The 26,202-nt window shown below is 37.2% G+C and overlaps 3 protein-coding genes across 4 annotated transcripts; all 3 read left to right on the top strand.

Moving 5' to 3' along the window:
• The first annotated feature begins 2,882 nt into the window (after positions 1 to 2,882).
• Positions 2,883 to 7,115, top strand: LOC103044172 (platelet glycoprotein V). The gene is made up of 2 exons (XM_015601247.3): positions 2,883 to 2,922; positions 3,867 to 7,115. The coding sequence occupies exon 2, from the start codon at positions 3,874 to 3,876 to the stop codon at positions 5,776 to 5,778; it is 1,905 nt and encodes a 634-aa protein (XP_015456733.3). The 5' UTR covers positions 2,883 to 2,922; positions 3,867 to 3,873; the 3' UTR covers positions 5,779 to 7,115.
• Positions 7,116 to 9,844: 2,729 nt separating this feature from the next.
• Positions 9,845 to 13,481, top strand: si:ch211-117l17.6 (regulator of G-protein signaling 8). The gene is made up of 5 exons (XM_007233240.4): positions 9,845 to 10,002; positions 10,103 to 10,195; positions 10,997 to 11,052; positions 11,150 to 11,316; positions 12,952 to 13,481. Exons 1-5 carry the CDS (start codon positions 9,926 to 9,928, stop codon positions 13,129 to 13,131), a joined length of 573 nt encoding a protein of 190 aa, XP_007233302.3. The 5' UTR covers positions 9,845 to 9,925; the 3' UTR covers positions 13,132 to 13,481.
• Positions 13,482 to 16,218: 2,737 nt separating this feature from the next.
• si:ch211-117l17.5 (regulator of G-protein signaling 21) lies at positions 16,219 to 19,601 on the top strand. Of its 2 annotated transcripts, none has more exons than XM_007233239.4 (5): positions 16,219 to 16,443; positions 16,630 to 16,689; positions 17,194 to 17,255; positions 17,383 to 17,549; positions 17,667 to 19,601. In XM_007233239.4, exons 1-5 carry the CDS (start codon positions 16,367 to 16,369, stop codon positions 17,853 to 17,855), a joined length of 555 nt encoding a protein of 184 aa, XP_007233301.2. In that variant the 5' UTR covers positions 16,219 to 16,366; the 3' UTR covers positions 17,856 to 19,601. The 2 variants fall into 2 exon arrangements, with proteins under 2 accessions (XP_007233301.2, XP_007233300.2); XM_007233238.4 differs by having other exon boundaries at positions 16,221 to 16,443; positions 17,191 to 17,255.
• The last annotated feature ends 6,601 nt before the right edge of the window (positions 19,602 to 26,202 follow it).

Below are 26,202 nucleotides of genomic sequence, written 5' to 3'. Positions count from 1 at the left end.
ACATTCAATACTTTTATGTGACGTGGCTGACACACACCTGGTGACCACTAATGTGAACAATTCTAAATTTTGTTAGTTTCTCTGAAAACAAACAAGCAAAAAAAACAATTTACACCAAACCACCCTGCTTGTCAATTTAACAAACAAATTAATAAACAGATAATTTGGGACAAAATCGCTTCCCCATTATTAGTCCCTACTCAGTCTTACACAAACTGGGCACTAGAGTGTGCTGTGCAGTTTGGTACTAATATCCACTAATATTAGTCCACTAATATACAGTAGCTGACAGTGCTCTGCTGAAAAATCCAGTTCAAGATCAGCTTTTTCTTTAAATGTTCTTTCTTTAAAAGTTATTTTTTGCTGGTCAACCAGCTTGGTCATATTGGTGTTGCTTAAAGTCTTACTTCACTCATTTTAAGGCTTTGTGATTGCTTATTTTAAGAAATCTAACATATTTTTGTATTGGCTGATTTTTTTTATTAACCCTTTCAGGCCTGGCAACCATTACAATGGACATAATAATACAAATAGAACAGGCCATGAACCAACTAATAAAAAAGTGCACAAGACAATTAAACAGTAGCTTTCCACTGCAATGGGAAAAAAAAACTCAAACATTATGGCATGGCAGCACTATAGGGCCAACGAGGCAAAGAAAGAGTTTATTTTTAGTAATTTTATGTGATTTAGAACACCTTTTATCATTATTAGGGATAGTTTTTGAAAGAAAAATTAAAAATTTAAAATTAAAATGTTAAACATGGTCCTCAATGGTTAAACATTAAAAAGGCAATTAAATATTTAGTTAATTTGTTTTTTTTTTACAAACAGTATCACTGAATCATAAATCAGGTCTGAAAGGGTTAATATAAGTATATTAATCTCAGTTTTTTTATATATATTTTGTCTCATATATTTTTTTGATTTTGTCTCATTTTTGCCAATGGATTTTTTTTTTTTGCAGTGAAATCACCATGCTGCTCCTTTAAATACATTGTGTCTACAACGTATTGTAAGATAGTCCTTTGTTAAGAGTTATCCCTCCAAAAACCTAAACATTTCCACACAGACCACACATGTACAAACCACAGATGGTAAGTAGTGTAGTAGGCCTGATATAACAAATATGTTCATTTTTTTTAAATTGTATAAGACATTTAAAATATGGTTTCTTACGATATACTGTGAACTAGTGTATGCTGATTAAAATGTATTTCAGAAATCAGTGAACCACATTAGGCCATGTCTCCTTATGAGGCCTAAACAAATAAAAGACACTTGCACAGCTTAGACAGCGTTCGTGTCAGTGGAAGCTGAGTCACTGTCTGTGGCCGGATACTGGGCAGTTGTGCAGATGAAGCTCTATCATCCACAAGCAGACACCATGTCATGAGAGGCAGATGAAAAATGGGGGGGGGAAGTAAAAGAGAAAGAAGGAAAGAGGCAGAGGAACCACACTTGACTTAGATTGTGTCTTTAATATAAAACACTGGGCCAGGTTGACAGTTGTTCTCAGTGCGTCAAAAGAATAACAAACGATGAGGCCAGATGCATCGATGACTCACATGAAGAAGCACTGTGATTAGATGACCTTGTTTATTGGAACAACATGTCCAGTTATTTACACAACCAACCACAACTCTTCTTCCTGTCTATGCAGCATTTGAGAATTAAGTATGATCAGAATCAGAACAACTGCACTACATGAGTTCACTAGCATATAATATCACAATAATGCGTTATGTTAATGCAATATGTAAAATGAAAATGCAGCAATACCTCAGGGGACAGCTTAGGAATGCTCTCATCTGTATTAGTTGTGAGGTGGTATCTTGGGGGGAGGTTGAACACTTGCCAGCATACTCATGGCAAGGCAAGGTTTATTATTGCACAGAGGTTGGTAATGGTTGATACTGGCTGTATCTGGCTAAAATGATACTAGTTCTTGTACCATGACTTTTGGCATGTCAGTGTGCAAAGAATGCACACATGTGAAAAAAACTTAATAAAGACACTTTATTGTATATTTGATAGTTCCAAAAAGGCACTGTTTGTAATAAAGATAACCCTGTCACAATAATCTGTTATTTTGAACAATAAATTGTCCTGATAAACAATATTATTGCAATTTTAAAGTAATAAAGCTGGTGTCACTGAATCATTTAAAACAATTATTCTCTTTAGTTGAGTTTTTTCTTTTAGCTTTTTTATTTTTTATTTTTCATTTCATCCTATTATTTATTTTATTGCAGTTTTACTTGTGGCATTTTATTTTTTTATACTTTTTATGTATTATTTTTATGTATTTTATTTTCATCATTTACCTTTTTTTATAATTTTGGTGTTATTTTAGTCCTTTATTTCTTTAATTGCGTTTATATTTTATTATTCTAATTATTTATCTCTTTCTTTTATTGCTCTACATTTTAGCCTGTCTGCAAATCATTGTATTCTGAATTATTTTATTTCTTCTTAATTAAATCGTATATTGTTCTTTTTTTTATAAATTAAAACTTATTTTTCAATCCCTTTAATTTTGTAAATGCTCGGCTGCATTGAAAATGAGGGTCACCCTCAATGTATTACAGAGTGGAAATAAAGGTTGATTGATTGATTGATTGACAATAAAATACTTTTATTTCGATTATACCACATTATTCCATTATTGACAAATGCTTATTTTGTCATATTCAACATAAAGTATAACCTCCAGCTCACTGCTTGTAGAGACAGAGAAAGAGAAAAAGATAAAGAGACAAAGGATATAAAGGCCCCTCATCACTGTGGAGTCTGGTGTCCCTGTGGTCTCCTGCAGGGTCGCAGATAAGTTTTAAGGAAATGCTCCCTCCCAATGATCTTTTATAAACCAGCAGCTGTAGTCTATTTTTCAGTCAATACGCTCTGTGCTGTGCATGAGAGGTAGGCAGATTTTGTTTTATTATTATTTATTTGGTTAAATGCTACATTTGTCAAAATAAAGGTGCTATTGAGTGTTCACTACATTTTTTGAGCCACAAAAGAAACATATTTTGGTTCCTTAAAGAACCACGTTTGTTAAAGAAATGCATGATTGTGAAGAACATTTCGAGCTTAAAGGCTTATAAAACCTCCTCTGGATGTAAAGGGTCCCATCACTGAAAGTATCTTTTGTAGTACCTTTATTTTTGACAGTGTTATTCCTGTTCACTTTGTATATTACTGAATACAGAATTTATACAGAATTTATATGTACTTTATATGTACTGTAAACCCATAAATTGTTTGAAATTTGGATATTTTTAAACATTACTCAACTATTTTGAGTTAGCTGAACAATCAAACTGAGATCTTTGAGTTGAACCAACTTATAGTTTAGTCTGTTGCCATTGGCAACTTAATGCATTCATTGCAATAAATGTAAAGGAGTAAGATAGACCAGTTGTGCAATAGTTAGTTTAACTTAAAAGGTTAAGTTTCAGGTGCATCAAAATTTGAGTGTGAATTTAAAGATGAACATCTCTTCAACTCCATACAGTATTATAAATTACAAAACTTATTTCATTTGAGCAACAAATTACCTTGATGATTTGAGTAGGGTTTACAGTGTATGGGGCAGTTTCCCAGATGGTTGGATTAAGATTAGTCTTAAATCCCTGTTTGGGAAACTGACTCTAAATGTCAGATTAGTAGCAATTCGGTTGATTCAGTCATAATTCTTTCTGTAAGACTTGGTTAAGCATCCAGTGCCAATCTTACCAATAAGGATTATACATACAGTTTAAGGATTATATATACAGTTCCTCATAAATGAAGGTATGTCCATGTTAGCCCACTTTTTCTGTAGTCTTAACCAATTCTATACTTATTTCCATTCTATTTCACAGTCTGAAGATGTGGTTAATTTTTCTTCTACTCCAACTGGCATCTCTGCTTCCCTTCGGGTTTCTATGCCCCAATGGCTGTGTGTGCTTTCCAGATGGGGGTGTCCAATGCACAGGGGCCATCACTGATATACCGCTGCTGGACGCCAGTCATACCTTTCGCCTGAGTCTTAATGACACGTCCCTCAAAGTCCTCAAATCCCAAAGCCTTCAGCCTCTTATTTTACTCCTGAGATTTAGCATCACTCACAGCGTTCTCGACACCATCCACCCGGAAGCCTTCTACAGCGCTCCTCAGCTCCGGTCAATCAAGTTATCATCTAACGCCCTCTCTGTCCTTCCACCCGGGGTGTTCAGAAGGCTTGTCAACTTGGAGCAGCTGCATCTGGATGGAAATCAGCTGGTGTCCCTCAGTCCAGACATGTTCGAAGGATTGGGAAACCTCACTGAACTGGACATCAGCAAGAACCAGATATCGCAGCTGGATGCCAACACTTTCCAGGACATGACAAGCTTGTATCACTTGAACCTGGCTGGGAACTTGCTACGGAAGCTCCCGCAAACGTTGTTCCACAACCTGATGCAGCTCAAGTCACTGATTCTGACCTCTAACAAGCTGGAGACTCTGGAGGAAGGTTCCTTTGATCATCTACACAACCTGCTGGTGCTAATGCTGCATAAGAACCAAATACAAGACCTCCCTCCAAAGCTGTTTTGGCACATGCCTTCCCTGCTGACCCTGACTATGTCTGGCAACCAACTCTGCTACCTTCCAGCTGAGAGCCTCTACTTTCTACCCAACCTTACCAAACTTACCCTCTACAATAACCCCCTGATCTCCTTGCCAGACCAGCTCGTAGGCCGCATGCCAAGACTCAAGGAGCTCTACCTCTATAACACCAACCTCAGCACTGTTCCCTGGAACCTCTTCGCTAACATGACAGGTCTTATGTCTCTAAACTTACACATAAACGAGAAGCTAACATCCTTGCCAAGGAACCTCTTCTGCTGCCTACCAAACCTTCTGAAGCTATCTTTAAGATACAACAGCCTCCAGGCTCTTCAACCAGACCAATTTTCACAACTAACCAAACTTCAGATCCTTCTGCTCAATGGCAACATGCTTCAGTCCCTTCCAGCGAGGATCTTTTACAACCTGCCAAAGCTTGCAAAGCTTGAGCTGAGTAATAACTACCTTGAGAATCTTCCAGGAGACACTTTTCTTGATTTAAACTCGTTGCAGTCTGTTACTCTTGGACACAATCGATGGGATTGCACCTGCAGTATTACAGGTTTTGTGGAATGGCTCAATCAAAATCAAAGGGTAGTTTCAGATGTGGATGATGTCCTATGTCACAAACCTCAACTCCTACAAAACCGCAAATTGACCTCACTCACATTCGAGTGCGGCACAACGGTCCGACCCACGTATGATTCTGTTTTGGTGATGACTTCGTCAGCAAGCCATCCAGAATCAAAATCAACAGCAGGACAGGATAGAAGAACCACTATCAATACGGTGCCTCCAACAATCCTACCAGCAACCACACTTCGGTCAACCACAACCACAACTAGCTCTGCTCAGACCTCCCTGCCAATTACGACACCTGAGGAAACCTTCTTTAAAATAATCAATACATTTGATGACACTGTGGTCCTCGAAAGCTGCTCCAGCCTTGTTCACCACAGTCGTTACAAGAGCTGGGTGTACCTCTGGACCGTCCCACCTACTGGACTGTACAGTGGACTTTTGCTGGCCTTGCATATTGTGCTCATTGCTACTGGTGTTATCCTGACTGTGGCCAGTGCTTATGCTTTGTATCGTCTAAACAAAGTGGCGTGGGAATTAGGCACCTCTGTTAGTACACATCAAAGAATATTAGGTAAAAGATTACCAAGTTTTACCAAACTCTAGACAATGTGCACATTTCATTCTATCATTTATGTGTGTGTGTTTTTATTTACGTAAAGGATAGCATATGTAACTGTTTAAAGCATTTAGCATTAAACATGTATGATTTTTTGTTGGCTTGGCTGCTCCATAGAAATGCGTCATAGTTTATTTTTGCATATTGTGAGACAAAAAAATTTAAGTGTTGTGTTATGTATTGTGGCAAGTTTTAGTTTTACTCTGCAGTTTAGTGAGCAGACTAACATTACCACGTCCTGTTATCATCACCTACATGAGCTCTCTATATTCTACACTGATAAGTTTGTAGTATGTTGTCAGTTTAGCAAGTTGCCTATTCAGGTGTTGTGCTGAATTCTGCCTCTCTGCCAGAATTTGCCTTCCCTTTACGGGCATGTGCATCATGTATGAAAATAAACTTAACAGATTGTAGTGTGAAGGTTCCACTACGTTAAAACCTATTTTTTAAATCTGTTTTTTATGTCTGAAACCACAATATATCATTTAAACACAGAACCTGACATCTTTACATTGATGAGTGGTTTAACAGAAATGCTGCAAATTACACAAATAATAAATAAAATTCAGCTCGGAAGTTATGTATAAAGACATTTAGAACAATGTTATTTTGTTACTATATTATTGTCTTTCTTCATCCTATGGCTTTTATTATTGCAACCAAAAATTAAATGCTTAATTTCTTTGACAATTTGTTGTTATTTACGGCACCCTATGCAATAATAGGTGAAATGTGTAACCATAAATATGTAATGACATTTTTAATGTCATTCTCCCACTAGCAGCTCACTACTTACTATATACTATATTTAACTGCTTAAATCTATTTCCAGGTACATATTTAGTTACACTACATGTACTATATTTAACTGCTTGGATCTATTTTAAGACACATATTTAGTTACACTTCACACAGATACAGAGAGAGAAGGAAAGAGAGAGAGAGAGAGGGAGAGAGAGAGAGAGTGGGAGGAACTGTTTGCGCTAATCAATGGCACTATTGTTTGGAATTTTCACACTGTTTCCCTTACTCAGCAATCCTGCTTCAGGTGATGTGAGGCGCTCTAATCTGGTTTGAGCCACTCCCACATGAGTAAGAGCATCATTCAGGAAGCCCAGCCCTCATATGACACATCACTACCTTTCCAAACATTGCACTGTACGTTCCAGCCTGGTCCTGTGCAACGTAACATTCCCAGAGGTCTTATCAGAACAAATCACAAGATACTGGAAACTGACTAATCAAGAACAACGAGAGTAAAAATGATAGTGCTCTCAGTGCTCATTAACCGGATATCTTAATAGAAAAGACGCTGATTGATTCATAATATTACATAATATCATTGTCATATTCATCAAGTTTGCTGCAATCTTACAGTTGCAATATTGAACTAAGGTTCCCATGGGGGTTTTCTGAAGTGATGCCATAGAGTAGATACCAATTTTCTATAAGTATCTTTAAAGAAAGTAATTTTTTTAAGAACGTAGCTTGTCTCTTATAGCAGAGGTGCCAAAATTTGTACAAATTTTAAAAAGTAAAATCAAATGGCATTTTGTTAAGAAATTTGTATTCAAAATTGTTTATTGATGTTTATATAGCAAGTTTGAGTCATTATTCGAATACTTTGTTTTCAAAAATTTTTTTTTTATATTTATATACACATAAATCATATTTTCCCACCTTACTAAAATTTTATTTTACTTCTTATTTTCAGTCTAGCTGCATGACAAAGTGGACAAAGGCAGTATGGAATTTTTGTGAATTTTACTATTTGATGAAATCATGGCTGACCTAGAGTTGCAGACATGATGAATTGTTCCTGGCTAACTTCTTCTTTATCAAAGATACATTAAAAAAAAAAAAATCAACCACTGTGATATTTTGCCACGACAGGGTGGACAGATTTTTTTTAATTAACAGTATGAAGGTTGTTTCAGAAGATTATTTCACCCACCGCTAATTATCACACCAGGGTGCTTCTTTTTTGGTGTTTTAGCAAAAGAAAAATTCACACTGTTCTCATTTCCCATTATATATCTACTAGAGACAGATTATATCTGTCCAGTATCATTTATTTTAATTTAATCCTGGATATATGGAGAACATTACAAGAGAATATTGGAGTACATTATTAGTATCATGACATTTTGGATCATTCACCTCTGTTGCAAATCTGATAAAATTCTGTTAGGGGTATATTTATTAATTACATATACAGCTCTCAGTTTCTCCGATTTGGTTATTTATGTAGTATACGTTTGAGTAAAATGAACATTGTTATTTTATTCTATAAACTACAGACAAAATTTCTCGTTTCTTGTTTTTTAAGCATTTTGGCATGTTTTGCACCACCAGTCTTACACACTGCTTTTGGATAACTTAATTCCACTCCTGGTGCAAATATTCAAGCAGTTCAGCTTTGTTTGATGCTTGTAATTATCTATCTTTAAAAGAATCATATCTAAAAAGTAGTGGTACTTTACAAATAGTACTTTACAGTAAAGATTAACATTCCTCGATATTTGTAATAACGTGTACATTCAGAAAGCCCAGTCAATGTTTAACAAGCATACATTTATAGCCCTATTATTCTGCCAAAAAAATAAATAAGTGTATGTAAAGCTCTATTATTGGCGGCTTTAAAACCCCCAACACGGCACACAGGAGCCACATAGCACTAGCTTAGCAAAATCTTGCTTTGTTTTTAGCATTACAACAAAAGTAATGTAGTTAGTTATGTGCTTATTTCTGACGGGATAGTGATAATCCTCTCAGCATGGTTTGTAATTAGCTAGCTAAGGGATTGTAGCTGGGTTTGAGTGTAGCTGTAGTTTGTTTTTTGAGGAAGTGGATGTTGGAAAGAACAGAGATAGTAAGACTGGCTAAGTATTTAGTCTACAGCAGAAATCTACTCACTTCCTTGGCTTTAAGTTCCTTGCTCAGCAAGTCGGAAACTGTCACAGGAAAATCTGCATCATGTGGTCTGGTGCACGTAGCATCACATCTCCAGCACAATTAGCAGTGATGTATTGCCTGGCTAAGAAAACAAACAGTACAAATAGAATCAATACCATCCTATTTTTCCTTAAGCATTTGATTAGGCTTAAGCTAATCAACTGGATGTATGTGAAATTTGGGTAAAGGCTGTTTCAAAACAGAGTTGGGTCTTTGAAATTGGTCAATTGTTCAGACCTGCTTTGGTAATGGGTTATTTTTTTTTGTAAATCTTGTAAAAGACTTTGAGAAGTCGTCATTATCTGGGCTTTTTGTCTCTGATTTAACTGATTGTCACAGAATAACCCCCTTAATTTTTTTTGTACTTCTTACATTCCTTTCCTAGTGTTGTCTTCTGATTTGTAAATGGGAGCTATTTAAAGCACTGTCCTTGCATTTACATCATGATGGTGAGTGCTCAAAAGAAGAAGAAGCCAAAAACAGAAAACAATCCTTTAAAAACTAAGTCATTACTTATTAGCCAAATAGAAAAATCATGGGCACCTCAAAGCATCAGGGGAGAACATCCTATGTCACAGTATGCCCATGACTCTGTGTGGATCGGTGGTTGTATTTACTGTGTACCTTTTAATATACAAAATAGGAATAAAGCCAGTGCCACAAAACAACTGAACTAAAGAGCTCATGACAAAGATGTGATATAGGAAAATAGGATGGATATTGTAACATACGTACGCAATTTTTTTTTGTGTGGCAACATTTTGAGCATAAAGAGTTCCTTAATATAATTGAAAAAGATATGTAAATAGTATTATTATCCAAAACTGATTAAAAAAAGACTAAATGAGGGTGGTGGGTCTGATGAGTCAATAGTATTTTTTTTGTTTGCCAATTCAAATGTTTCTATTAACCAAAATCCTGTGGGCTTCACTTTGAGCAGCCCGGCTCTATATTGTTAGAAAGCTCTGAACTGTGCATGAATCACTGTGTTCAAAACAATTCTGGTATTGGTGTTGTAGTGCTATTGGCATCCAGCTGCGTGTAGAAACATGTCCAAGTTTCATCACACTTTGCTCCAGCTCAGAAGCTATAAACCACGTCTGGAAAACACTGAAGCATTTAGAACAGCTGAGTGAGGGACACAGAGCAGAGAATCTGCTGAATGAAAGGTTTTCTGCTATGCCAAAACTACTCTTCTCAAAGATAAGGATCTACGAGTTTAAGGACCTCATTCGGAACAAGAAGCAGCTGAAAACGTAAAAAAGTTTTTTATTTCTTGTCATAAAAGGCATACAATTAAATTTTTTATCGCAGAAATATTACTGTACATTTATTTTATTTTGTATTACATTTTAGACTGGATGTTCTTCTGAGCAGAAATAAGCAAAAAAACGATATCAGGTGTGTTTTGGTCCAGAAAATTACTTCCACATCTGATGCTGATTCCCGGTAAGTTTATTGCTCATGGTTTTGTTAAAAAAATGATTTGCATCACTACACTAAATCAAAACTTTAGGCCTGTGATTATGCTGCAACTTTTGCTCTTTTTAAGTCTTGTTTTTTTCTTATTTCTCACTATGCATTTGTGTTTAGAGGAAACCATTATTGTTTTCTGGCAACAGTAAAAAGTGGCATTCACAATATGATGTAATACAAATTATTTTTTCTGTCGAACTGGGTCTGCATTATTGTTGGAGGTGTCTGTCGACAACCGCTTACTAGTTGATGTACGATAGTTTGGCACAGATGTATTAGTTTATAGTTGTAGAGAACATGCTTTAAAATGATGATTTACAAATAATAATAATAATAATAATAATAATAATAATAATAATAATAATAATAATAATAACACTAAAGAAATATGCAGTTAATAGGACAAAAAAGTGGTGTTTTTCCACTGAATACAGTGGTAATATGCAAAATAGTGAATATGTCAAATAAAGACTACAAATAGGTGGTTTTCCAGACAAAATTGTGTTTGGCCCAGCCCAGTGGACTGGTTGTTGATGAGGATCATTTTTAGTACTTGTACAATTCCTTGTTGACTGTCCATCAACCAGACAAAAAAATTATTTATCGTTATCACATAAAATGACCAACCAACCAAATCACAGAGCAAATTGGTATTCAATAAAAAAACTTATTTTATAGGTTTTGGTTTGTATTTTTTTCATAATAGTAAATTTGAGATTTTGAAAGAAATGCTTTGTATGTGCCTGGATCAAAAGCTGTGATTTCTCTTTCTAGCCGTCTGGAGAATGACAAATTCAAGCCAAAGCTGGAGAAGCTGCTGGAGGACAAATGTAAGAAAAAGCAAACACTTGTACATACTGTACATCGCTGTAAAGCTTTTCAATTCAACATTTGCATATCCACATTTGCACTTTTTTCGTCCAACAGATTACCTGGCTGCCTTTCGTAATTTCCTCCAATCAGAATTCAGTGATGAGAACATTGAATTTTGGTTAGCATGCAAAGAATACAGGACATCCACATCTCCCAGCATGTGTTCCAAAAAAGCAGCACAGATCTACCACGAGTTCCTTGATCCTACAGCTCAGAATGAGGTCAGTACATAAAGGTACCTGAGTTACACACCGATCAGCCATAACATTAACCACTGATAAGAGAAGTGAAAACCATGGATTATCCTCACGTACAGTGGCATCTGTCAGTGTATAGGATCTACATATTCAGGAAAAAATAAATCAACCATAAGGTCAGTTGTTGCCCTTGTGCAGTGTAAACTGGATACAGGGGCATGGGTATCTTACCTTCGTTGATGCAATCCAAGGAGGCCTCACCATATAATTTATATGTCTTGTTGCCAGAACCCACAGGACACAGGCCTTGAATAGTCAGCTCTGCTGTGGTGACACAAGAAGGACCTACACAGTATTAGGCAGGTGGTATTAATGTTATGGCTGATCACCCGTTGTACACTCTCAATATAACTGTGGCTAATTTACATGATCCTTAGGGTTCCGAGTGGTCTACCGGACTAAGGCCCTGCCACTATGATCAGGAGATCGCCAGTTCGAATCCTGTTCATGTAGCTTGCCATTGTCGATCAGTACGAAGTGCCTGTCAGCTGATATATCAGAATCGAGTCCCTGCGCTTTCTACTGGGCGCTGGCTACTTGGCAATGCTGCATTAGCAGCAATTTAAAAAGAGGCGGACATTATATGTATCGGAGGAGGCATGTGCTAGTCTTCACCCTCCTGGTTTTGGGGACAACCTAGTACTAGAGGGAGTCCTAATGAGTGGGTTGGGTAATTGGTTGTGTAAATTAGGATAAATGGAATAAAAGTAATAAAAAAATGACATGATCCAAGTAGAAATCACAGTATTAAATGGTCCACTTATTACTATGGAAGAGTTACAAATATATTTGTACATCTCCTTAGCTGTTGTACAGTTAAAGACATCAGCTCCCCTCTTCTCATGAAATTTGATTTTTTTTTAGTCCTTAGTCCTTAAATCCAGGAGAGTTAGTTTATATGGATTTATACAGGGTTCATAGTTTTGGAAAGATCTCTGGTCAGAAAATCAATTTAATTGTATGTCACCATATTTAATAGCCTATAAATACGTTAAAGACTCTTTTAATTGTGTGCTAAATCTCACAAACCATTTAAAAATCGCTTCCAAGTAATCACTGACCACAAGGCAGAGAAAGGCTATAAGAATACAACTTGCAGTGTCTAAAGTGCAGAACAGTACTAAGGTATGGCAATTCAGGGGAACTGTGGAAGTTAATATGAGTCCTGGAAGATCAACCTAACTGGTCTGCTGGTTGGTTTTCCAAAACAGGTTTTTGTAAAATGAATTGAGAAGAGGTTTAAAATGAACATAACATAAAAGTTCCAAATCAATCAAATATTGTTCCTTTTAAGTGCCATCAACAGTAAATCTATTTTCACCTAACTTTCCTCAGTGCTCAATAAAGATAGCACATCCTTGGATACCAGTTTAGGGTCAATACTAGCAGAAATTGCTGGATGTGTTAATAAAAGAAATGAATCTTATTAAATTATGTTACAAATTTAGTCTAAAACCTCACACATACACTCTAGTTCAATTTTTTTTTTAAAGAAGACAGGCAGGAATGGTATCAGTATTGGCATCATAAAATATACTGAAACACAAGTATACTAATCATGTAGTCTTCTTCCCTGCTTTTGTCTTTGTTTTTCTGTAGGTCAACATTGACTATCAAACACGAGAGAAGATAAAGAGATCCATGACGAATCCAGATCCGTCCTGTTTTGAAGAGGCTGAGAGACTTGTATTCAAGCTAATGGAGAGAGACTCCTGTCCCAGGTTCCTGAAGTCTGCGGCCTACCAGAACGCCAAAAAGAAAGCCATGGGTGTGCTTTAGGGACCTTCCATCTAAAAGATGAACTCTTCATGAGTGAAAATGAAAAGCAGCGAAATGTCATATTACATCACGACTCCAGGAAGTCTGAGGGAAGAGGATGCATGCACGTGGTGTAAGGGGAATTACTGAGGAGAACAGAAAGTGTGCAATGTAGGGCTTTAAATGAAACGTTTCAACAGCTAGTGCAAGACTGCGGTGACTGAGTGGACATGTTTTACAAATACACAGGAAAAGATTTGCAATAAACACTGGTGGAAAAATGATGTGTCACATTTTTAAATATCACCAAAATGGCTTTTTTTCACTATGCAATAATTATATTTGTAATAAAGCTATTGGTTTGTGATTAAGTCTGTCAGTATCAGTCTATCATAGCAACACGCATAATTGTGGTGTGCCCAAAACCAATGGTTTGGTGGCACTGATTATAAACTGCGTCACTCTTGTGAACATAAACAGCAGTCAAACTATATTTAGTCAGTCTTATGACAACTGACTTTTTCCAACGTTGGCGTATAGGTTTTGTTTTGGTCACATGCCCTGATCCGGGTTAATTGGTGTCGAGACAGCAGCGGGCAACAATGAGCCACACCAACGCTTGACCTTCTTCTGGAAATGGCTTCGTTCTTGTGGTCCAAAGCTTAAAAAGGCAATCCTTAGATGCTAAGAATAACTCGCCTGACTGATCTCAAATTCCACCCACAGACTGGGATGTCATTAGGAGCCTAATCCGCATCAATTCTTCCTTGATACATCTCCTTCTTGGGGGAAAAGTAATACAAAATGATGCAGGCACTACAGTTTTACTGGTATTCTTGGGCCACTGAATAAGCTGTTTATAACTGAACCCTTCACTCTACTATAGCCTTAAAAGAGGGTTCTTCTTCTATTCAAAGGATCATTTGACTGCTTAGATCAGTGTTTTTAATCCTGGTCTTGGAGTACCACTGCCCTGTTTCAGGTTTTAGAGTTTTCTATAATTCTAAAGCACCTGACCAATCTAATGGGAAAAAAATACTAGGAAATCCTTAAAACAAGTAGGGCAGTGGTACCCCAGGTTCTTACCAGGTTTAAGAATAACTGGCTTTAATGTGATACTTTTGTGCTTCATAAAATGTCTAGGCAAGTATAAGGATCTAAGCCTCTTTGGCCCAAGTTAAAATCTGATTGACCCTCTGAAGTACCCCTTTCCTGTCACCTATCTGTCCTTTGCTTGAGAAAAATGATCAGATAATAAGTGGATGCAATTTCAAAAATTATTTCCCAAACACTAGCCCAGCACAATCAAAACGTATATATGAGAGATGTTTTGAGTCAACAGTATTTTTGGAAATGGTTCTAAAAAGGAATAAAATGTTGCGCTGTGTGTGTTTGAGAGATTTTGTCTATATACAGTAAAAAGGCATACATTTTACGGAGTTCATTCTGTGCCAAAAGTTTTGCACAAAAATACAAAATCACAATTGTAGATTATATACATATGGAAGGAAAAAAATGAAGCAGAAGCAAACGAGAGATTTCCAAAGCACAAGATTTAAGCAGCAATATATATTTTGAAAAATCCACAAAAAATGCAAAAAAAATCAAATAACTACAAAACATAATACAGTAACCAAGTAGAATTTCATGTTTTACATTTGCAACAAACATTTTCCTTTTGATTTTTAAAATTTTGATATAATAAGATTTAATTTTTTTCATGTAAGCCACAAAAAATAAACATAGATTTTACTGTGTAAGATTTTGAAATAATATAAAATAATACTTGGCCCCTCTTTGAATATCGTGGCCCCTTGATGGCTTCTTACTCAGTAAAATTCATTGAAAAAAACTCAGTGATATGAGGGATATACCGCTCATTAAGAATATGCCATGTGGTTGTACTAGAATCCTAATAACTGAATCTAAGACGCAAAAAGAGCAGCAGTTTCTCTTTTGTTTGTAATTTTGTTTCAACCAAATGGGAAGCCATTTTCTTAACCCCCCACCCCTCAAACAGAGCCCTTTGTACAACCAATTCAATGATTTCATCAGGCCTTGACAGTTTCTTCCCAGTTGCTTCATGTCAAAAAGAGCAAAAAGGAAATGAACTTGCAGTTGCGTTTTGTGAGGTGAACTCATTTTGGACTAAAAGCCCTTGCAAAAACGCGTAACGTGGATATTTCTAATCGTCGAGGTCTCACTAATCATCTTCAATCAAGTCCACGCTACGAACGACACACAAACCAATCAAGCAAGCTGACAACCTGCCACTGTCATCCTCAACCAAAATACTGTTGCCATGAGAATGAAAAGGGAAATGAGCAATACCCTGTGCACTTTGACTTTGACGGAATCACAGAATTACTCAATTGCTTACACAGTGGGTATAACGGGAGTGCATGCAGAACGGCTCCAAATGCCTGCAGTTCTGAGGCTGCAGGTCAGCTGACTTTATTTTGCACAAATTGAGTCATAGCAGACTCACTGTACATGAGATGTTTCCGACACATGGAGACAGCATTAATGCTTGATGGTCGTACCCATTTTTGGCCAACTTGGCTTGACTTATCCTTCTCTTCCCAGTGAAGTGATTTACAGCAGCTTCAGTAGGTTCACAAGCTGTGCCAGAGGGCAGTTTTTTAGTTTATTTGAAAGCATTTGCTGAAACTGATATGGTCTGCCCAGTTAAGAAGCTGTAAAAAAAACTCTGGAAGCTGGTAAAATATGGACAAGGTATTACAACCACTACACAAATGCACAACTGCACCAGTACAAAATATCTCATTCAAATTTGACTCTGACGCAACCGTAAATAAACTGTATTCAGCGGCAGCCATCTCCTGAATGGAAAAACCGCCTCTAAAACAAAGCATGCAAAGTCCAATATTTGCTTATCTGCTGTTTTAACGTGCACACATACACATTTACATGGCTAAAAATAAGAGAAAAACAGTGCACGCTTTGACTGCATGAGAAGTGTTACAGGCTGTTGACTGGCTGGAGTGTGACGACGGGTGCTGGGTGGGGAGGATGGGGTGGAGGAGGAGGAGAAGAGGGAAGGTTAGAGGGCTTCCTCTTTGCTGTGGTTCGCTGAGTTCTCGCGAGTGACACCAGCCCTTGGCAACACTCTGGCAGGGCATATAAAGATCGGCGGATGCCGAGGGAAGACCTGTTGAGCACCAAGTGCAGTATGACCACAAGCAGGACTGCAAAGCTGTTGCGGACTTCCGACCCCTAAGCCCCTTCCTCTATCATGACCGGCCTAATCTCCGAGCCTCTCATAAAGCATTTCAGCATGGACAGGGATGATCGCAAGAGAAGCAAGAACCTGTAAGTGCAGACTTGACGATCGTACAGATACTACAGAACCTTCGGGATAGTCTTGGGATTTTTTTTGTTCATACAATGGATTTACGCTCAGGCTTTTGCATGGTATCACTGCATGCTGTAGCATACTAGGTACACTTGTGTGAAGACTGAATTACCCAGTCACCACCGCTGACTTTCTCTCCATAGAGGAAAAAACTTCATGTGCCGACTACAGTGCATGTTCTCCCGTTCATCTGCTCCGGAGAGGTAAGCATCAAGCCGCCTGTTTCCTATATCAAGATGAATCACGAAGAAAAATGTAAACAGTGAGGAGCAGGGACACTGACTTCAAAGTTAGTAACAGGCTTAAAGGTATGGCTGGCCAGCACATGGAAATCATAGAAGTAGAAGAGGACTGTGTAGCATTGGCAGGAACTTGGCGATACAATACAATACAATTCAATATTGCCATTAAATTGAGATAGTTTAAAACTATTTTTAGAAAAAAATTTCATAGTATAAAAAACACACTAGGATAGTCAGAGTTTAAACTCAACACAAAATAATCCAATCCAACCAATCTTTACATTAAAATACAAAACGATGTTTTTGATTGTGCTTTGTGTTGATTTAGGGTAGAGTACTGACTACACCGACACTAACAGAATACAATAGAATTCCTTATGACCTTCCTATGTGGTCTTTACATCTTCATGCACTACTTTAAATTGCTAATCTGGTCAAGAAATCAAGTCTTTCTTTTCTCAGCAGGCTAAGCTTAGAGGACACGCAACAATGGTCCCAGTCTTTGGAGAGACTCCTCGAATCCAAATGTAAGCATTTACTGTCCTTAACAGACAGTCCTTATTGTTACTTACATACTTGTTAACTTGTTTAAAGAAATTGTATTTAATTTTTTTTTTACATTTTCATTTCTCCACCTCTCTTCTCTCTCTTCAGATGGACTAGCGACGTTCCGCACCTTCCTCAAGTCCGAATTCAGCGACGAAAACATCGAGTTCTGGTTGACATGTGAGGACTACAAGAAAATCCGGTCGTCTTTCAGGATGACATCGAGGGCGAAGAAGATCTACGAGCAGTTTGTTAAAGCGGAGTCTCCAAAAGAGGTAAGCTAGCGGGAAATCTGTGCAGGAAAGCCAGTAGATCTTCTTCAGGTCTTCACGTCAGTGTGTGGCCACTGTATCTACTGTATCATTACCTTCAGTTTGTCATTTGCATTGCAGATAAACATTGACTACCACACAAGGGAGCAAATCAAGCGGAACGTGAAGAGCCCAACAGCCCAGTGTTTCGACGAGGCCCAGAAGATTGTGTACGGGCTCATGGAGCGCGACTCTTACCCCAGGTTTCTGAGGTCAGAGATGTACAGAACTCTTCTGGACTCCCTCGCTGTGGATGCTGCACATGGATGAGGGAGCCTCCCAACAACAACACCCCCTAAAAAACACTAAAGGAAAAAAAAACTGGAATGATAAGGTTGTTCGTGGAGAACTCACTACTAGAGAGGGCCCAGGACCCCCTTAAAAACCAGGCTGTTCCACTAAATTCCAACTCCAGCTACGGAAGCAGAGAATAAATTCTCCAGAATGTGAATTTGAAAATTTGAATGTCTGTGGCTGGCTGGTGCTGTGCCCTGAAGCACTTTCGGATGGAGAAAACAAACATATAGGATAGAAAACAACAGTCACAATGCAAGAAACCTTGCGAAGAGGCCGGTCTGCAGTCAATCAACCCTCGAAAAGCGCCAACGGCATCCTGTCACTTGGAAATACTTCCTGTGTGCAGATAAGGACGTTTGAGGGACGTTTGAGCCCGTCTGGTGGTTAGAAAGGCAGCAGAGTGGCCAGAAACACTATCATGTGATCCCAGCACTTACTGTGTGTCTTGTCTGCGAGAGAAATGGAGAGAGAAAAAAAGACTAAGACTTTACAGGCTCTTTATTGGCTTAACCTCATGACTGTTATTTTAAGAAGCAGAAATCATGATATCATGAGAACAGATGTCCACATTCTGGCATTAAGGCCGTAAGACCGCACAACTGCACCAAATTTAAGGAATGCACATTTGTGACTAAGCGTGAAAACAACAAACAAACAAAAAATGTCTAAAATATTAGATAGAGGACAGTAGAAAATGTATCACACAGCAACCACAATGGTAACACCTTATTTGGAAGGTCCATTAAAAATGCCTCATAGATGCTCAACTAAGATTCAACTGAATGTCCATTAAATGTAACTTTCCATTAAAAGTAATTCTCAGTTGAATGCAAATGATTCTGTACAGAACTTAACCCTAAGCCTAACCTCACCTCAGCCATGAATTAACCCTAAAACCAAACCCAAACTCAAACCTAAACCTAAACCTTAAATCTAACCCTAAACCTAAACCTAAAATGTAAAGATTGGAGTTCAGGTTAGAGTTGGGTGTCCGGTTACATTTAATAGACAATAATTTATTTTCACCTTAGAATTCAGGTGTATTTAAATGTTATTTAAACATCTATATGGCATCTATAATGGACCATCCAAATAAAGTGATACTACAACAATCGATACACTGCAAAAATCAATTTACAAAAACTAGAAAAATATATAAACATTGAGACATATTTGCCTATATTAGGCAAAACAAGTCTGCCAATAGGGTCTGCTAATTGCAAAGACTCAAAATCCTTGAAATAAGACTTAAATCAAATAAACATTCCTGTTTTTTATCAGAAATTTGACACAAGAATCGGAATAACTTGACTGGTTATGATTTGTACTTATTTTAAGTTCACATTACTTAAAATTACTTAAATAAGGTGAAAATTTTAACTGAGTATATTAAAGGTTGTTATTTCTAAAATAAACGAAATAATTCTTTGGAAAGACAAAAATATTTCTTTCTCATCTGAGAAAAAAAATGTATTGCCTTAAAATTCATTTTACTTGCTAAGTTTTTGTATTTTTTGCAGTGTATTATGTTAAATGCAGTGCGGAAAGTTTGATGTTTTTGGTTCATTCAGTCACCAAAAAATGTTCTGAACTGTTTAACTTAAATACAGCTTTAATTACCTACATATTATTTATTGCCCACATCCACTATAGTTGAATGTTGCTGTGTACAATGTAACTACCAAGGATGAGGAAATAAAGTTTCACTTGTCATTTTAAGTTAATTTGTCGGCTGCTTTGGTAAAAAAAAAAAAATGGCAGTCCTACGAATAGCAGTTGGCGCACACAAGGCCTTGTGTCCAGCATTTTTTATTTATTTTAAGAGTTACTTCGTCCTTTGACGTGAATAGAGTCATCTGCTGACTGTCAGACGGCTTGTGCGCCTGGCAGACACGTCTCGAAACTCACATTTTCTGTAAGACAATTACCCAAGAAAAGGGAACAGCTCGGTTTCAGTTCCGGCAGAACAGGGAATTAAGAAAGAAAAGACTTCACGAGATGTAGAGCACAGCGTTTGGCAAAAGCTCTGTTGGTCATGAGCTCTTTTGAAATTAAAATAATTCTGTGGTTGTGCAGCTCAAGCAGCAAACTTTAGATTTACTATCTTCCAAACCTGACAAAACCAAACAATCAGAGTTTTATACACCAAGCGTTCAGGATCCAAACTGTTTTTACCTCTTGTACTCAGCTCGCGGCTTCTAAAAGAGGAACATAGCTGCACGTCCCTATTTACACCATAACCTTTTACAAAATCAGGTGACCAGCTGGTTTCCACCTCTGCTCAAAAAGAGAAAGATGGAGAAGGGGAAGACGATGTTCTAGATCAAAGTAGGTTCGTAGAAGAAAGGCAGGGGGAAAAAAAACTTTATCTGTTCCTTTATTCGTGCAAAAACAATTTAGACTGAAAAAAAACTGTTAGTCATATTCTTTTTTTTCTTTTCTTTTTTTTTTGCATATGCTGAAGAAAAAGTGTGTTGTTGGTCGTGCAAGAGTTACACAATATTGCAACACTCAAGACGTGTCGCATCTCAGTCAACATCAGTGGTCATTTTAAAAACCATGAATGAGCGTTGGTCAAATGCTGGTATATGAATGATTATTTCTAAAATCAGATAAATTACTGGTACTCAATTAGTTTATCATTTATTACACGAGTTTTTTTTATATATAAAAATGAAGATTTAAACATAAATCTAATAAAACTATAACAGGGACATGCCAAAATGCCCTTCTATAGGACATATTAGGCATAAAATGTGTCCTTTTGCTTGTTCTTTGCAATAGGTCTCTTTGAGTTGTATATGGACGCTGCACATGAAACTGATCCTCAACCTCCATTGTCTTCAGTAGCTAGTAAAAAAAAAATTGAAAACCGAATAGCAATGGTTTCTACGTCAACCCGTGAATTAGTATTCATGGCCTTGCCCACCCTGGCTCGTGAGCGCTCACAGGCTGAACTGAAGCCGACACGTCTCATCAGATAGGGGCTAACAGCGCTAGGAACAGCATGGCAGTACTTTCCTGTCTTATTTGTGCAAATAACACATTAATGTTATATGCTTTGCCTAGTAATTCAGAGCTAAGGAACATACATTTAGAATTCGTCTATGGAATACCACTAGCGAAGTACAATTAAGATAGGTAAGTGCGTTTAAAAAAAAATTTTTGGGCATCTCTGTGCAGCTCAGTCAACAAAACCCTGTGGTGGATTTTTACTTCTTCTACTTTCTGAACCTGGACTACCCACCTCTAAGTAACTAGGTTTACATAGGATCTCCAGTGGATTTCGAATTTTACAGAGACTCTAAGACTATGTCAGTGGCTGAACTGTACTTTGTAAAATAACATATGACATTGCAAAGACGTCTTTATTTTTAAATGTTTCTACCTGTTGTCCGTCTCACTGTGTCGCACGGCTGTTAACCAACCAGAGGCAATATGTTTGCATGTATAAATATTCATGAGCAAGAGCCAAAATCCTAATGAAAAAAAAAAACGCTCACATGGCATTCATTCATACTAGAGACCTGAACTGGACATTTTAAAATGAACGAAAAAAAAACTGTCTGCTAATTGTTACTTTTATATGAGTAATTCATTAGAACATATTTCCTTTGTATTATACAGAGCTGATGGTAGTTGCAGGCTGATCCAGATTATAAATGAATTGCCTAAATTGTATATATCACATAGTAAGCTACAGTAATTTTAAGTTTGAAATTATTAGCCTCAAAATTTAACCATCACTACTTCGAATTCATGTAGAAGCTTGAAGAACGTTTCCTTTAATTTGATTGAGTTTTTGCTGCAAATCAGGGCACAGACAGGGACATCCAATTTTTTAAGAAACAATGGCATAACATCAGTTCTCTGTAATTTGTGAATCCATGTTGATCAACTAATCGGTTGTTTAGTGTGCAAATCAGAATCACTAAAATTTGGCTCAATTTTGGCCCAAATGCTCAGATTACATCCAGGCTGAGGGCTGCATATGCCAAAACCCTGGTTGCTTAGTATTATACAACAATCATCCTGATCTGTATTTGCCAACACCTAACTGAGCTGAGTATAATATGTAATTTGGCTAGAACCTTATGCACTGACACCCCGGATGCTGAGTATAAGCCACAGTTGGCTCAATTTTGCATAGCCCATGCCAAGTCTCAACCGATTTTGCCACACATCAGATGAGCTTGGGCTTATTCTTCATGCTATCTGAGAAAGTGTCTATCTAGTTTAACTGCAGGGTGAAACCAAAACTAACTGGACCAGATGTACACAAATTAGAACTGGGCGATTAATCGATTTTATCGAATTTACAGTCAAGGAGTTTTAATTTTTATTTAAGAGCATATTAAATTGTACTTGTTTTCTATTTTGTAAGTTTTATCAAAAAGGGCACCATTTTATTTCTTTCTATTTGTTTTTTGAGGGTGGGTTTTTTATTTATTTTTTAAGTTTGAGGGTGCATTGTGTCAGTACCTAAACTTGTACCTTTGCTTGTTTCTGGTTGCACTTTAACCACAAAGGGGACATTTAGGTGAAAACTAAATAAATAAAAACTAGTTTTTAACATTTTTTTTAAATCATCTTTATTTAGATTTTTAGTAGGGGAAAAAAATCGATTTAAATCGAAAATCGGATAAAAAAAAAATCGAAGATTTTTTTTTTTGGGCCATATCGCCCAGCTCTAACACAAATTTGGCAAAAACACGAACCTTGGATCAGACTCTGGTCTGATTGAAGTTGGAGAGTCTCTGGCTTTACTGCAGCTGCTGCTGTTGACAGTACAAACTAATTTCTACACTAAAAGTCAGAGTAGCAAACTGTTTCCCTCACTTGTCATATCTGACAGAGTTGGCGTGTGAACACGGTCAGAGAAGCCTTTGAAAAGCCACTTTACAAACTACAAGAGCTACACAGGCACATGACGCTGTTAGCCGGATCATTTGTCGAGTGTGTTCAAGTGAAAGGACCTGTCGTATAAAAATAGTCGCCTCTAAAAGCTACGAATACAGTAAGCTGCTTTACACCCTGAGCACAGTTTGTCTCCCCGTGCTGGGAAACTTACAGTGTGCGTAAGGCCTTTCGGAGCATTTTGTGTTTTTGTGGAAACTTGGCAGTGGCCTCAGGGAGAGCCACTTAAGGGCAGGACAGTTATTTACAGTCTGCACATCATAACAGATATGGCTTCTCTCATGGCCACGCTGAATAATATATGGCCAGCGGGATGTTCTGGTCATAATATTTGCAAAGCAGAATTTAGCTGAGAAAAAAAGAGAGAGAGATGAAGAGAGGAAGAGAAAGAAAGAGAGAAAGAAAGATAGAGAGAAAAGAATTTAGCTGTCCAGTTTCAATGTTACCTCTCTATGGATGTTGGTGAAAAATGTGACCTCACACACACAGATATCTTAAAAGAAATTCATCGGTTTCTGTTTAGCTAATTTACTAAAGCGCCTGCTGCTACGACATGCTTTACATGCCAACGAGCATCAAACAGGAGAGTGTTGACACCAGACTGGAAAATGATGACGAAGATGACACAACTAAAAGGAAGTGGTTAGAACTTACAATGTGATAGCAACATTTTTCACGGTCTCTTTTGATGGTCAGAAGGTATGTATGAAGTATATTTAGGGATTTTATTATATAACTTTGTTGTTACATTAATACCTTTTGCAGCTTTACAGGAGGAAACGCTAGTAGAACTGTACAATAACTTACCATTTTGGCTGAAAGTAAAAGTTATGAAGACATGTTTTTCAATAAGTTTAAAAGTCTTCATATAAATCATCTTTTGACATAAAAGATGTTATAACGAAAAAAACAAAAACAAAATAACAACCAATGCAATGCTTTCAGACCTCAAATAATGCAAAGAAAACAACTTCTTATTCAGAGTTCAGAAAATAAATATTTGGTGGAATAATCCTGTTTTTTAATCACGGTTTTCATGCATCTTGGCATGTTCTCTTCCACCAGTCTTACACACTGCTTTTGGATAACTTTATGGCTTTACTCCTGGTGCAGAAATTCAAACAGTTCAGTTTGGTATGATGGATTGTGATCATCCATTTTCCTCTTGATTATATTCCAGAGGTATTCAATTTGATACAATCAAAGAAACTCATCATTTTTAAGTGGTCTCCTAATTTTTTTCCAGAGCTGTATATCATGTTTGTGGCTGTCGGGTTTAAAAAAGGCCTAAGCTGTGGGACCTTAGTAGTGTGTTTTAGAGAGTTGGAGGAAGTTCAAATACTTCAAAATAATAAATATCAATACAAACACATTTATCCAATTACCAACACTAATAAACAGCCTTAATAGCCGATATTTCACAAAAAATACTTTTTATACAATTTATTTCTACTAAAAAAAACAATCATATATAATAAAAAACATATATTATATATAATTAAATAATTCTGTTTCTCTTGGCAATGTTGTAAAACATCTTAATAAATATACAAATAAAACTAAAACACTATGTAAAGTCAAACTGAATTATGTTTATGTACATTTACGTTATGGTATTTTTTGGCTGTGGTCAATCAGCTGTGGTGGAAATTTAGTTAAATGAAGTAGATGCAGGTGTATGTAAATCTCTTTACCTACATCTACTTTACCTACATAAAGTCTATAGGTGCAGGTACATGCTGGCATTATAGGCCATAGGAATAAATAACAAATATATATAAAAATACATTTATAATTACAGCTTTAAAGGAGATTTTTTTTTCTAATTCACACTTTGAGCCACATATAAAGACACACATTTTTGGACAAGCAGAAAAATAAAGAACTAGTATCTAGCACCTGAAGTGAAAGAAGTGGATCATCACAATGATTATAAGACTGGTATTTTAAGCTCTAAATTGCTACATAATGTGGCCATTAATTGCAACCCTAAAGCCACGAGCAGGTAATGGTCTTCCTGTAGGGCAAGAATTCTGCACATTTTTGTGCTTTTCTTATTCAAGTTCACCTGATTCAACTTAACTAGCAGCGATAAACAGAAGATTATTAGTGCTGGACTGCAGCCTTCGGGTCCTACCCCCTGCATTATGCTCCTGCATTTCATTTAAGACTGAATCTAATACTGAACACTAGCTTTTAATCTTAATTGCAGTTCTATATTTGGAATGGAAGGTGAAGAGCGGTGAGTATTTGCAGAAATACACAGACCTGAGGGCGGGCTTAAGACCTGAAGGTTGCTGATTTGACCCCTTGGCTCAGCAGGAAGCCGGGAGCGGAGGGTGTGAACAAACAACTCTGAGATGCCGTCTAGTAAGGAATCTAACTCATTTTTGCCCTTTGGGCATATATGTGGCTGCATGACTCTTGGTGTGCATGCTTGTCCCTATTCAAAAGAGCTTGCGTTTTAAATGCAGTGGAAAAATTCCATGTTAAGTGTTTAATGAGTGATCTTAATCTTCATAAAAGAACCAACTAAAACATACAGGAGCTCACTGAAGAGACTTAGTAGTGCTGAAAACACATGAATTTGATATTATAAGCTGTTTTGATGCATAAATAGTAAGTACGCAACTTTGGCTGCTGTAAAAATGCTCAAATGTTGTTTAACAAGCCTAAATACAACCCGGTTGTTTTTCCTTAACGCATCCTGTTCACCTTAATGGAGAGCGCTTTCATGTGTAACGTGGTTGGTGTGGTGTAGTGGATAACACCACTATCTGCCAATGAGCTACCACCACATCACGTTGGAGACTGGGGTTCAATTCCCAGTCTGAGTGACTATGCTGCGCTACACAAAAAGAACTTCTTACATTACTCTGGGCCTCATCTGTTATAGGAAAAATCTTCCAGGTCGCTCTGGTTAAGAGCATCAGCTAAATGCCACAGACACGCCCACATGCAAAGAGTCAATAGATCTGACACAGTGATACGTGTACAAAAAAATGTGCACTAGTGGAATGTTGAGTAACAGTTTTGGGGTTTTGTAATTTACCCATTTTCCAGTCCTGTTTTGGTTATGTCAGATTTTCTTTTGAAGATGTTCACAGTATGACATCCCCGGGGGTGTCAAGTAACTAAGTACAAATACTTTCTTTTATTACTTAAAGCTCCACTAGGTAGGATTGAGATTTTGTGCTTGCGTGCTCCCCCTACAGCTGTAGAGTGTAATAAATGTTTCAGGCGGATTAGTTTCTCTTTCTAGTTTTCTGTGTTTCACAGACATATTCGGTCTCTTTTCAGCTTCTGCCAGAGTGTCTGCATGTTCGTTTTTAAAGAATGAACCAGTAGTCCTTGTAGAACTGTTAGAACTAAAGGTCGTAAAGCAGGTCGCAGTTCTTGCGAG

This window comes from Astyanax mexicanus, chromosome 16 (genome assembly GCF_023375975.1).
Source record: "Astyanax mexicanus isolate ESR-SI-001 chromosome 16, AstMex3_surface, whole genome shotgun sequence".
Taxonomy (NCBI): domain Eukaryota; kingdom Metazoa; phylum Chordata; class Actinopteri; order Characiformes; family Acestrorhamphidae; genus Astyanax; species Astyanax mexicanus.
Note: the sequence above shows the minus strand (reverse complement) of the source record. Positions and strands in the feature narration are given on the sequence as shown.

Coding starts and splice junctions, on each gene's coding strand:
- si:ch211-117l17.5 (XM_007233238.4), top strand. CDS start 16,367: ATGACCGGCCTAATCTCCGAGCCTCTCATAAAGCATTTCAGCATGGAC. Junction 16,690..17,190: donor CGTTCATCTGCTCCGGAGAG/GTAAGCATCAAG, acceptor TTCTTTTCTCAG/CAGGCTAAGCTTAGAGGACA. Junction 17,550..17,666: donor AAGCGGAGTCTCCAAAAGAG/GTAAGCTAGCGG, acceptor TTTGCATTGCAG/ATAAACATTGACTACCACAC.
- si:ch211-117l17.6 (XM_007233240.4), top strand. CDS start 9,926: ATGCCAAAACTACTCTTCTCAAAGATAAGGATCTACGAGTTTAAGGAC. Junction 11,053..11,149: donor GAAGCTGCTGGAGGACAAAT/GTAAGAAAAAGC, acceptor TTCGTCCAACAG/ATTACCTGGCTGCCTTTCGT. Junction 11,317..12,951: donor ATCCTACAGCTCAGAATGAG/GTCAGTACATAA, acceptor GTTTTTCTGTAG/GTCAACATTGACTATCAAAC.
- LOC103044172 (XM_015601247.3), top strand. CDS start 3,874: ATGTGGTTAATTTTTCTTCTACTCCAACTGGCATCTCTGCTTCCCTTC.